The 12,062-nt window shown below is 55.0% G+C and overlaps 3 protein-coding genes across 3 annotated transcripts; 2 read left to right on the top strand and 1 right to left on the bottom strand.

Moving 5' to 3' along the window:
• Positions 1 to 78: 78 nt before the first annotated feature.
• Positions 79 to 2,548, top strand: TGME49_211000 (hypothetical protein). Its single transcript, XM_002371204.2, has one exon. The coding sequence runs from the start codon at positions 430 to 432 to the stop codon at positions 2,038 to 2,040; it is 1,611 nt and encodes a 536-aa protein (XP_002371245.1). The 5' UTR covers positions 79 to 429; the 3' UTR covers positions 2,041 to 2,548.
• A 415-nt stretch (positions 2,549 to 2,963) lies between these two features.
• On the bottom strand, positions 2,964 to 10,955 carry TGME49_211010 (hypothetical protein). The gene has a single exon (XM_002371205.2). It carries the CDS (start codon positions 9,020 to 9,022, stop codon positions 3,584 to 3,586), a length of 5,439 nt encoding a protein of 1,812 aa, XP_002371246.1. The 5' UTR covers positions 9,023 to 10,955; the 3' UTR covers positions 2,964 to 3,583.
• A 45-nt stretch (positions 10,956 to 11,000) lies between these two features.
• On the top strand, positions 11,001 to 12,061 carry TGME49_211015 (hypothetical protein). Its single transcript, XM_018779526.1, has 2 exons — positions 11,001 to 11,718; positions 12,032 to 12,061. Exons 1-2 carry the CDS (start codon positions 11,252 to 11,254, stop codon positions 12,045 to 12,047), a joined length of 483 nt encoding a protein of 160 aa, XP_018637967.1. The 5' UTR covers positions 11,001 to 11,251; the 3' UTR covers positions 12,048 to 12,061.
• Position 12,062: the final 1 nt, after the last annotated feature.

The raw sequence follows: 12,062 nt of genomic DNA, 5'->3' as shown, positions 1-12,062 counted from the left end.
TTTACACAGTTCAACCAGGACTCCTCAACTCAAACTGAGGAGCCAAGGAGGTACACACCGTACAAAGATTGACTATGTCCACCTGTGCAGTCAAGTTGTTACTCGGTTATCAAATAAGCTGAGGCATTAGCATCCTTGGACACGGCATACCGATCCCCTCTTGTGCAGATCAAAAACGTTTCCTGGACGATGTTATCGCTCGATTAAAATGCATGTTTGCCCCGTGTGTGTGGTCGGGGTTCCATTTTTCTTCTTTGTGTGCAGCTGCAGTGCGATCCGCCGCTGTCTTTGCTGGCACTTCATACGGACATTCCTGGAGGTTCCCCGGCAGCAAACCCTTTTTCGTCTCGACGCAGGTCTAAATCGCCTACGGAACAATCGAGAAAACATTCTCACGAGTCGTGTGATGGCGACCACGCATTTTCCCGCATGCATCGCCGAGCCATACCGACGAAAAACTCCACAGATTTGTCTGCCTTTCCCGGAGGCGCCTACGAGCCTTCCTCGACATCTGCGTGTCAGTGGCGTTGCTCTTGGGAAGAAGCTTCGCGAGCGGCGATTCCATGGTTTCTCAAGCAGCACAGTGTGCCGAGTTTCCGATCGTTTCTGGCTGAACCTGAATCTGACCGCGAGCGGACTTTGAGGAACCCTCCTGTCGACGGCTCCCGACTCACCGAAAACGTGGTACCCGGGGAGGGCGTTTCCTGGGTCGACGAGACAATCGACGAAAGCAGCTTTTTCGAGTGTCGTCCGGCCGCGCGAAAACCCCCAAAGAGCGCCGCTTCTTCCTCAGAAATTCTTTCCCGTCTCGGACCTTTGTCCGGCTCAAGAGAGGCCGAAAATGCGCTGCAGCCCTGCAGCGACGGAACGAGCAGCAGCGACTATGTGGAGATTCTCCGGGGCCTCTTTGACAGCAGCAGCCTAACGCAGGGAGCGTACACGTCTCACGACATGAGGGCAAAGCACGGTGGTTTTACTCGAACGCGAAACTCTTCCCAACTCCTTCACCAGTACATATCCTTCAGGCCGAATGCCGAGGACCTCCTGAACCCCGCGAGTGTCTCGTGTGTGTCTTCGTCGGGAGCCGCGAGTCTGTCGGACCGTGTGTCTGACGACTTGTTTTTCGATTTCCCGGACAAAAGCGACCAGAGCGAGCTTGCCAACGACGCCTCCAGTGTCGCAGCTCGGCGTTCGAGCACCGCAGCAAGTGGTAGCGAAGAAAATGTTACTCCAGAGCACTCTCCACGGCCTCTGGGCTTGCTCACCTCCCTAGCTCACCCCGGAGGAGGCCCAATAGAGGATCGAAGCAAGGGCGGGCTTTCTTCCATTGAACATGCTGGAAAAGAAAAGAACCTGGCGCCCACGAGTCGAGCAGCCTGGACATCTCGGTCCGCGCCAGCTATGTCGTCGTCACTGTCTTGCGCGCTTTCTTCCCAGAGTACACGAGACGGGATGGGTGAGAGCGACGACACGCCACGACAAAGTGAGAGAGACGGGAGAGACACAGCTACCCGTGAAGGGTTTCGGAGTTTCCTCTACGCTCTGTTGAGACGGAAAGTGCTGCTTTCCCGGGGGGACCTGGGGGAGGAACCGAGCGGAGAAAGGGACTCCCCGGATTTTTCCCCCTCAGCGCGGGCAAACTGCAAGCGGTTGCCTTGCTTGTCGCGCGGACCTGGCACTGAGGCGCGAGAAGAGTCCACTTCGCCAGAAAAAAAACTCATCGCAAAACTCGCCTTCCACGAGGTCGTCCCGGATGGCCGCGTACGGCCTTCGACAGCGGCAAAGGCGTTTTTGCACCTCCTCTCTCTCCACTGTCGCGGAGAAATTCTCCTCACACAAGCGCAGTCGGTTCCGCACACACGAACTCACCACGAAACTTTGTTTATTTGCGGCACGAAAGAAATCCTGTTTGAGGATCAGAGTGCCGACCACAGTTCTGCCGGCAGCCCGCCTGCTGAAAAGAGCCCTGAAGGCTGTGCAACAGAAAAACAACAAGCTCACAGAAACGCAGACGGCGCACAGTGGGTTGTGGGTGCGTGAGAGGCTACTCTCATTGGAAGCCGGAGCGGTCCAAGACAAACTTCAGAGAGAAACTGGAATGTCACACATAATACATAGTAGATCATCTGTACGGAGGGGTGTGTGTTGAGAACGAGGTGAAGAAAAAAGGAACGCCACGAGAGGAACAGACACACAGAGACAGATCGGGACAAAGGCAACTGAAAACAGGGAAGTACACAAGTTGGCGAGAACGAGAAGGGAGGTTGGAGAAAGCAAGAGCAGAATTTCATGGGTTTCGTTGTTTGCGTGTACGTGAGGCAGTTCTCTGGAAAGGGAAACGAAGTCTTTTTGCCGAAATACAAAACCAACTTTTGTTGAAAAGAGTGGAAGCAGTCGTTCGGAGAAGTCCCGTCAAAGCAGCACAAGACATCCGAGTTTTTCGTTCGTGAAACCCCGATGGGTGTTTGACATCCTGCAGCTGCGGATCTTCTTTAAGCGAAACATCCAGACTCCTGTGCCCCGACTGACCGAGGAATTTAAGACGAGGAAAGGAGAAATCCTTCTCTGATTTGCGTCGACTCTTCAGTCTGAGTTGATGAGTCCTTTGTTTACCATTTGTACCATTACAATAACAAAACGTGTAGAGACATCACTGGAGAGGAAATGTGTTCGCTGGGATTCCGGTTGATCAGCGTCACTTGGAGACTCGCCCTCTCTCCGCTAGACCGATCGCACAGCAAGTGAAAACGAGTTTCCGAGAGCAACTGGGAAGCGAACGGCGTCGACCCCTTTGTTTGAGTTTCCCCACGTTCAGAGAGGTCCGTTTCACAGTCAGTTTGCGCGGATTTTCTTGTGCAAAATCCCCACTGGAGTTTGCAAAGAACGACCAGGCCTAGCCCATAAAGTCTCTCATCCTTTGCTGTGAGGGCTGTGTCTCGACCAGTGCTTAAAACTGTGCTTCCATATCTTTGTCCAGCGAAGTTCAGCCAACAGGACTGCCTTAGCGTGTGTTCCCTGAACGCTCCTGACAGCAACAGCGGCTACTCGGTACCGCAAAGAGAAAAAGGAATTCAGTGCATGATGCACGAATGTTAAGCCAAAAACGAATTTTCCACAGCAGAGGTCGGGGACAGAGCGGATTGAAAACAACCGCAGACAGGCATGACAACGCAAGAAAAAGCAGGACATGACAAACGTGAAAAAGAGACAATGAACACTGCCTGTTCTCTGATCCTCTACTTGGCGTGACGAACACAGTGCTTTCGATCGAGAGACTCATTCATCACCAGTACACCAGTACGCCTTGACAGGTCCAGAGGTACATCTGTATACTTGTATATTTGTTATAGGTAAAGAGGGTGCAGACTCGAATGCAATGCAAGGGCAGAACAGCGTTTGAGAGTTCATCATCAGTTCACGTCGAACTGAATTGTTCTCTCCGTTTTCTCCCTCTTCTGGATGTTTTTCTTCGCCTTCAATTTGACACTCTTATCTGGGTCAGCTGCCCACCTTCTCCTCTCTTTCTTCCTCTTTTCCTTTTGGAGAATCCGCCTTTGCGGTTGCTTTCTCGCTCGCTTGCCGTCTACGCCTCACGGATCCTGTCTCCTTTTCGCGCCTTGAGTTGTTTCCGGTCTTTCGCCTCATCTGAACATCCGTCCTGTTCTTCCTCCTCCGTCTCGCGCTCTCCCCTGTCGCGAGCTCTCTTCTTCTCTTTCTTCTTGTCTTTCTTCTTCTTGTCTTTCTTCTTCTTCTCTCCCGAAAGGACGCTTGCCGAAAGGAGACACTCTCCCTGCACACCCTCGTGTCGACGCATGACCTCTCCACTTTCGTCCGAGTCTCGCTCCACCCCTCCTGCACCTGAATTCTCTGCTGTCGACAAAGAGACACCGAAAGAGACACCGTCGTCGCTGCCAGAGCAAGCAAAGTTCCTCTGGACCACGGAGGTTTCAGTCTCGAAGCCATGCCTCCCTGTCGCCTCCTCACGAAACCGGACGCGTTTCTTCTTTTTCTCTTCTTCAACTACTTGCTGTCTCTCTCCTTCGTCCTTCTGGTCCTCCCTTCGTCTGTCTTCTCCTACGCGTCGCGTTTGATCTCGTGAGGAAGAGTCTTCGTCACAGCGCACTGGCGCAGAGAGACCCAGTTCGAGCTCTGGATCTTCTTCGCTTCTATCTTGTCTCTCGCCTCCCGCTTCTGCTGATGGTTTCTCTGCCTCCTTGGATGACATGCTGGGGAAACCTGAGGCGCTGGCGAGGTCTTCTGCGACCCCAGCAAATTTCGCTCGCTTCTTCTTCTTAGCACTTGAGTCACCACCTCGCTTGTCTCCGTCCTCTCTCGAGTCCTCTTTCTGCTTCTCTTCTTTGTGAAGAGCTTCAACGCAGGCAGTTCCGTCGACAGACACCTCGTTCGCTTCTCTCGCTTCTCTTGCATGACTTCGTTCGCGTCTCTCTTTTCTCCCCTCCTGTCCTTTTCTCCTCTTTTCGGTTTCTTCTCGTCTTTTGTCTTCTCCTCTCTCGCCTTCGGTCTGCTCCTGGACGCAAGGGCCGCTTGCACGAGCTTCTGAAGACTCAAGACTGCGCTTCTTTTTCTTCTTCTTCTTCACCGTCTTCCTCTCTTCCACGCGTTCTACGGTCGGTCCCAAGGCTTCTTCGCTCACGCTTTCCTGCTCTTCTGCATTGTCTTCTTCCTCATCCCTTGGAAGACTTGCAAAAGATTCCTCAACCTCCAAACCGCCGCGAATCGAAGGAGGTTTCTCCTCTCCTAAGTCCGTCTCTGTCCTTCTTCCAAAAATTGTCTGCTCTTCGAAACCACGCTGAGAAGCCCCAGAGATACACAAACTCTCCGAGGACTGCATGTCCTCGCTTGCGAGAAGATGCTTCTCTCTCTTCTTCTTCTTCTTCTCCTTCTTCTTCAGCGACGTTTCATCGTCTTCCCTTGATCTTCCTCTCTCAGTGCTATCCTCTTCGTTGTCTTTCTGTCTTCTTTCTTCTCTGTCTTCCTTGTCTCCCTTATCTTTTTTCACTTTTCTGTCTTTCTTCTGTCGCTTCTCGTACACCCCATGTTCTTGCTGCTGCATTCCTAGCAAGGAGTTGTTGTTTTCCACATTTGCAGCGCCTCCGTCGAGGTCGGAGGCATCGAGATCCTTCTCTTCACTTCGATGTCCCTCTTCCCTTGAGATCTGGCTTTCCTTGCTGTGTCTCTTCTTCTTCTCCTTCGCCTTCTTTCGCTTCTCAATCGTCTCTGCTCGTTTCTCCTCATGCTCATCCTGTTTTCTCCTCTCTTCCTCAAACTCCTGTCTCTGCTGCTCAGGGCGGTCATGTCCTGTACCAACAGTTCTGTCTTCTCTCCGGTCTTCTTTCTCTTCGTCTCTCCGTTCTTCTTTCTCTTCTTCTCTCCGTTCTTCTCTCTCTTCTTCTGCATCGTCTTCGCTGTTTTCCCTTCTCTGTCCTTCACGATCGCCCTTCTCTCTTGTCTCGACTTCTCTTTCCTTTCTTCCTTCTCTCGTCTCTTTGTGGTGCCCGTCTTCATGTGCTTCGTTCTCGTCTCCCTGCTCCTCTTCTTGTCTTCCGTCTTGTTGTTCTTGTTCGCCTTCTTGGTCTGCTTTCGTACGTTCTTGTACGTCTTCCCCCTCTTTTTGTTCACCGTTCTTCTGTTCTTCTACCTCTTCTTCCTCCTCCTCTTCCTCTTCATTCTCCTCTTTGTCTTTCGCTTCCTTTTCTTCTTCCTCGTCTTCTTCGTCAGAGACAGTGAGCATGAGTGCACCGTCGCCTCTCCAGTCTTCTGGCACATCTCCCTGTCGCTCTTGTTCTTCTTTTGCGTCTCCTTCCGCCTCTTTCCTCTCTTTGTCTCTTTCTGTTGATTCGTCCTTCTCTCGGCTCTCCCTTTCTTCTTCCGCTCGTCTCTTCTCCTCAGGCGCCGAAGCAGGAGGCGCGAGAACTGGCTTCACGCGTCTCTTCTCTGCGGTCGTCTCTTCGTCGAGCGAGACGTTCTCTGTCTCTTCTGTGTTTGCTTTTTCTCTGCGAATCTCCAAACAATATTTCTCTTCTCTCGAAAACTGTCCCCCTCGTCTCGCATGCTCACTCTCCCTCTCGTCTCCCGCCTCGCCGTCGCCCCTCCGTCTCCGCTTCTTAGGCGTCGTCACGTAGACTTCGTCTTCTCTCTTCTTCTCTGCACACTCCCCAGTCCTCTTCTCGTTCGACTCTTCCTCGTCTTCTCTTCTCGTCGTCTTCCCTTCTGCCTCTGTCTCTTCTCCCGCTCCTGACGCCCTCCAACTTCCCTCTCGTGTCTCCTCCCCCTCATTGCCACTCTGTCTTGTCTCTTCTCCATGCTCTTCCTCCACTCCGTCTGCTTCTGCGCCTTCTTCGCCTCGGAGAGCTTCTCTCTCTTCCTCTTCCTCCACTCCGTCTGCTTCTGCGCCTTCTTCGCCTCGGAGAGCTTCTGTCTCTTCCTCTTCGTCCAGTTCGTCTGCGACGTCGGTGTCTCTGTCGCAGATGGCAAGTGTCTGCGAACTGGAGTCTTCTCGGCCTCCTCCTTCTCGCCTGCTCGACGCCGTCCTCTTCTTGCTCCGCCCTGGAGACGAGACAGGCGACACCGGAGACGGAGAGGTGCAGAGAAGCGGCGAATTGTTTTCCCCCAGTCCGAGCAACGGAAGCGAAGAGGCAACTTCGCGTCCAGCGACAACAGGTACGAGAGCGTGCGTTGCGCCGGTGTCCTTTCGGCCAAATGTGAAGAATCTTTCATTGTAAGATTTCAGGCGCTTCAGTTCTTTGCATCCCTTCTTCCTCAGCACCGCGAGAACTCCCCGACGCCCCAGCTGTCGCGCCTCCTCTCGCCACTTTGCCTGTTTCTCTTCTTCCCCCAAAAGGCGCTCTTTCTCTTGCTCCTCAGCCTCCAGTCTCCGGTCTTCCTCCGTCTCGTCCTCACTCTCCGACGACGAATCCCCACCGGTGACTCCATCCGTGAACTCTCCCCCTTCTTCTTCTCGTTCGTCTTCTTCTTCTCGCTCGTCTTCTTCCTCCTCTCGCTGTGCTTCCTGCTCTGCTTCCTGCTTTGCTTCTTCGCGTTTTTCCTCGCCTTCTCGGACTTCACCTGCGCCGCGTCTTCTCTTCTTTCTGTCGCGAGCAGCCGCCTGCGCGAGTCTTTTTCTTTTTCCTCGTTCGTCTCTCGCCGCAGCCGAGTTGCCCTCCGCATGCGCCTCGTGTTCTTCTTCTTCTTCTTCTCTCTCCGTCTCGGTCTCGCTGCGTTTCTTCGCGCGTCTGCGAATGGCGCGCCGCACCGCGGCAGCCAAGTCCTCGCAGGTCAGGGCGCCCCTGAGGAAGAGAAACTCGTCTCGCCGCTTGCTCACGCGTTTCCCCAGCATCTTCAAGTGGCAGGCGAGAAGGCGCGTCTGCTGCGCCAGACTCAGCCGCTCACCCGGCGCGAACTTCAGTCTCCGGAACGCAGGATAGTCTCGCAGTCTCCTTCCCTTCCTCCTGTCCTCCTCGCTGCTCTCCCCCAACGTTGGGCCTTGCCCTTCTGCTTCTGCTCCCGCGCCGTTCTCCACCTTCCGGCCGCGGCGCTCCGCGAAAGAACATTCCTTCGGTGGGCACATTGACCTCACCGTGTTCCTGAACGCCCAGGTCAGGAGCGCGGGGGGACAGTAGGGCGCGATGTCCAGACAGGCGACGTCGGTGAAGCCACTCAGACTCTCCTCTGCAGGCTCTGAGCGCATGCAATTCAGTTCCGAGTGCTCGCCGAAAGTCCCGGCTGCGTCCCGCGCCTCCCCTGCGTCCCGCACCTCCCCTGCACCCTGCCCTGCACCCTGCCCTGCACCGTCCGCCATGCACTCCAGACCCAGCAGTTCCACCTTGCTCGCAGTCCGCTCGCCGCGCCCTGCGCCCTCGGAAGCGAAGGCGCGCGCGCGCCGCGCCGCACTCTCCCGCTTCAGTCGGGTGTACATACACCGGACGGCGCGGCGAAGCAGCACGGGGAGCGCGGAGGGGACGCCCATGCGTCTGGCGAGCTCCACAGGCACTATGTTGAAGGTGTACTGGAGTCTGAGGTGCGAGGCCGTCGACTGCGGATAGAACCGCGACTGGAGGTATCTCCACTTGACGCCGCATGCAGGCAGTGTCTCCCCAGAGACTTCTTGGATCTGCTGCCACAGCGCAGCGAGGTGCGAGGCCGGAATGCTCGTCGGTCTGCGATACAGCACAAGCGTCGTCGCCGGCAACGCCTCCGGCGCGTCCAGGAGTGCCTGGTAGCGCCGCGCTTCTTCTCTCCGGACATCTCTTCGTCGCTTCCGCTTGCTGGAGGCCCCAGAACTCGCGAGACACCCCTCTGCCAAGTCCTTCTCTCCGGCAGTTGGCAGGTCAGCGAGGGCAAGCTGGCCGGCCTCCTCGGCCGAGCGAGGCAAACCTCCTCGAGCCTCTGTCCTTCCTTCGGGATCTTCGCTGTCGGCCTGTCCACGAGCTTCCGCGCCAAGCGGTCCAGCTTCCCGGTCCTCTCCACTCCGTTCGTCCAGCCTCTCTCCTCTCTTCTTCTCTTCCTCCACTGCGAGGAGGCGAGGCTGCAACTCCTTCCACTTGTCGTACACACCGCAGGCGGTTCTGTTCAGCGCATGTGCGATCCTCGCGAAGCGGTCGCCAGGATGCGTAGTTCGAAGCTCCTTTTCAAGTTCCACCAGCGTCCTGACTTCTTCGCTGCTCCACGCACCCTTCTTCTTCACCTGCAGCGCGACGGAGAGCGTCCGTCGGACGAAGAGGTAGACGGAGGACGGAGGTCGATCGGGGAGACAGCGCGCGAGCGCCGCGAACCTGTCTCGCTTCGCCGCAGCTGTGCGCGTGGAGTCGCGACGCGCAGGTTCGCACAGGTCCACCACAGCCTCCTTCACCGATCCGTACCCCCAGGCGCCCGCGTACTCCTCGAGAGCCGCGAGAATCTTCGCCTTCTCTGCGGATGTGAACCGCCCTCGACGGCTTCCGCGCGACGACGAAGGCTTCGACGGCGACGAAGGCTTCGACGGCGACGGAGGCGACACAGACATCTCGAAGAAAAGACGAACAAGCGGTGGAGGGGGAAACGAAGAAGAAAGAGGAGAAAGAAAAACAAAGAAGAGCGAGGGGCAGGAGGAGACGAAAGATGAGGAGGGAGGAGACAGGGGAGACGAGAGAAGAGGGAATCAAGCAGGTGGAATCTGGACAAGAGGAAGGCGAAAGAAGAGAAGGGAGAGGAAGGAGGACGAGGAAAAAGAGAGATTGTCGAGTTGCAGATCAAGCGTCGAGGCTCCGGTGTGTCTCTACAGTCTCCTGTGCCACTGTTCTTCTTTGCGCTGTTCACAGATTGCCGTCCTGGCGTAACCAACTCTCTGTCTCTTTCTCACGCGCGCGCGCATCTGGGTCTCCTTCGTTTCTCCCTCTACCTTCTGGAGGAAGAGGGGAGACAAACGGAAGTCTCTTTTGGAGTCGTTCCTCTTCGAGCGTCTCCTGCAAGTGACTCTGGTCTCTCTCGGTCTCTCTCCCGCGCGCGCGTTCGCCGCATTCTCTGTTTCTTCATCGTTGTCTGTTTCTTCTCCTCTGCGCAGTCTTCTCTCTCGTCTTCCTCTCTCTCCCCTTCTCCCTCAGTGCCAGCGAAACTGAGGGACGAGCCTTTCGCCCCCGAGTTGGAGGATTGCAAGAAGGCAAAGCGAGGAGCAGCGCGAAGAAGAGGAAACGGAGAAGAAGGCAAGAAGCTACGAGACGAGGGAGAAGAAAGACGACGCTTTAAAAGGGGGAGCGGGATGAACGACTGATCTCCTCTTTTTCCTCCTGTGTCGCTTCTCTCCCATCGATACCTTTGAGGGTACGCACAGCCGTTCCTCTCTGCACAGAAGAGAAAACAGCAAAGGGAGAACCAGTCGAAAAACCTCTTGTCGCAAAAGAACGCGACATGCAGAAGTGGAGGAGAGAGAGAGGAAAGCGTCTCCCCTGCAGAACGACGCAGAGTTGTTGAAGACAGAGAAGCTTCACAGACACCAGCAAGATGATAGAAGCGCATGCAGCTCGTGGAGCAGAAACGACGTCGCAGTGACAAAGAACAGTGGACGGGGAAACTGGGCAAAGCAGCTCTGAAAACATGATTTTTCAGACGAGAAATGTCGGGGGTGAATCCGTAGAGGAGACGAAGGCGGATGGGGACGAGAATCTAAAGGAATTGTCGACAAAGAAGAGCGAGAACGACACTGCGAAAGCAGAGAAAGACGACGAGAGCCGCTCGTTTCGGACTGGAGAGGCCATCCCCTCTGAAACTTTAATATTAAAGGGGAGAAAACGACTTCAATTGAAAGTGAAGATGCGGCACGAAGCAAAGAGCCGCCAAAGAAGAAACGATGCAGAGGCCGGAAGAACGTTGAAATGAAGGAGAGAAGGAGGGAGCGAGGGGGCTGTTTGCCTCCTGGCTGTCCTGGAGTCTCTCGACGCGAAACAGAAGTTTCGCCGATGAAGTACGTCCGCTTCTCTCTCTGCTCCCTCCAGAGAAAAAAATGAGGAAGAAAGAAGGAGGCGAGGGGGAGAAAAGCAAAGAAAACGAGAGAAGAACGCCAGTCTCATTCAGGCGGAGAGGAGAGCAAGGAGTTTCGCAGTTAAGAAGGGAGGTCTGGCTGAGAGTTCTCTCTTCGAAGAGCAGTTGGAGTTGTCTCGTCTCTTTCCTCGTCTGTCCGTCGACCTCGAGGGAAAACAGTTTTTCCTCATTCATGTCTTCCTCCCTCTTCGCGGCACCGAGCTGCTTCTCCAGGAGGTTCTCTCGTCTTCCTCCTACACCCGACAAGCCTGTCCAGAGGACGCAGAGCGCAGATGAACGCCGGAGAGGACTTCGAAAGGCAGAGCGAGAGCGACAAGGTGGAGACAGAAGAGCGAAGAGAAGCGCGAAGGAAAGAGAGAGCGCGGAAGACACACTCCGCCTGGTCGAGTCCCCGTCGCTTGACCAGCTTTTTCTCGTCATTGCATGCGCCGGCGGTCGGCCGCAGAGGCGACTCAGGCGCGTTTGGCCGGAAAAGGGAGAGAAGGACAAGAAAGAAGAGAAGAAAAAGAGGAAAACGAGGAAAACAAGGAAAACGAGGAAAACGAGGGAAGAGAGAAAAGAAGAAACGCGAGAAAGCGTCCACGCTGGAAACGGGGAACGCACTTGTGTCATTGGCGTCTCTCCACCCTGCCTTTCTGTGACAGGAGAACTTGCCTTCTTTCCCCACTGTCTCTACGCGCAGGAAAAGAAACTCGCCGTGGAAGGAAGAGTTCTCTAAATGCAGACTTCCCCTCTCGTTTTTGAGCTGCGTTCGCCCCCCTACCGCAACTTCCTTCCCCCACTCTGCATTCTTCTTCGCTGGCAACCCCGTCGGGAACACAAGTCCAAGCAACTTTGCTTCCGTCTCGTCTTCCTCTGTTCACTCCGCCTTTCTTGCCTTTCTCTCTGCGCCTCCACTCGCTCGACTCGAGGCGCCGTCTCGCAAGTAGCTGTCGCTCTGAAGGAGAAGAAGTCGAAGAGCAGCGTCTCTGCGCCGCTTGTTTGTTGTGCTCTGCTCCTCTTCTTCTGTCCTCCCTTCTCTTCTTTTTGTTTTCTCTTCCCCGTCCTTTCTTGTTTCCTGCTACTTCCCCTCGTAGAATACGCCTTCGACCGAGCAGACAGAAGGTCGGAAAACGACGGAATGTCTTCTTTCTCCTCCCGAATCTCTCCTTCTCACCGTGTTCTCTCTCCCTTCACATCTCTGCGGTACACCCTCCAGTTTTTTAACAGAAGGCTCACTCGCTCTTTTCTGTGAGTTCCATCTCTTCTTCAGGCTTCCCTCGTTGCCCAAGAAAACGCTCCTGCCTCGCATCTCTTGTGACTGAGAGAAAGTTCCGTGAGCAGGAGACTCGCTTCTGCTTCTCTAGAGAAGCATTTCGACCGCGTCACCCGTTCCTCTCTTTTCTCCCTTTTTTTCCTTTTTTTCTTTTTTTTCTTTTTTTTCTCTTTTTTCTCCGCCTCCTGTTCTTTCTTCATCTGCCGTCTCGTCTGTTTCTTCCGGTTCGCTTCTCCTTCCTAGCTTGCCTTTCTCCTGACCTCCCATTGCGGCA

Source organism: Toxoplasma gondii, chromosome IV, assembly GCF_000006565.2.
Source record: "Toxoplasma gondii ME49 chromosome IV, whole genome shotgun sequence".
Classification (NCBI taxonomy): Eukaryota; Apicomplexa; class Conoidasida; order Eucoccidiorida; family Sarcocystidae; genus Toxoplasma; species Toxoplasma gondii.
The sequence above is the reverse complement of the archived record's forward strand: the minus strand, read 5'-3'. Positions and strand labels throughout refer to the sequence as shown.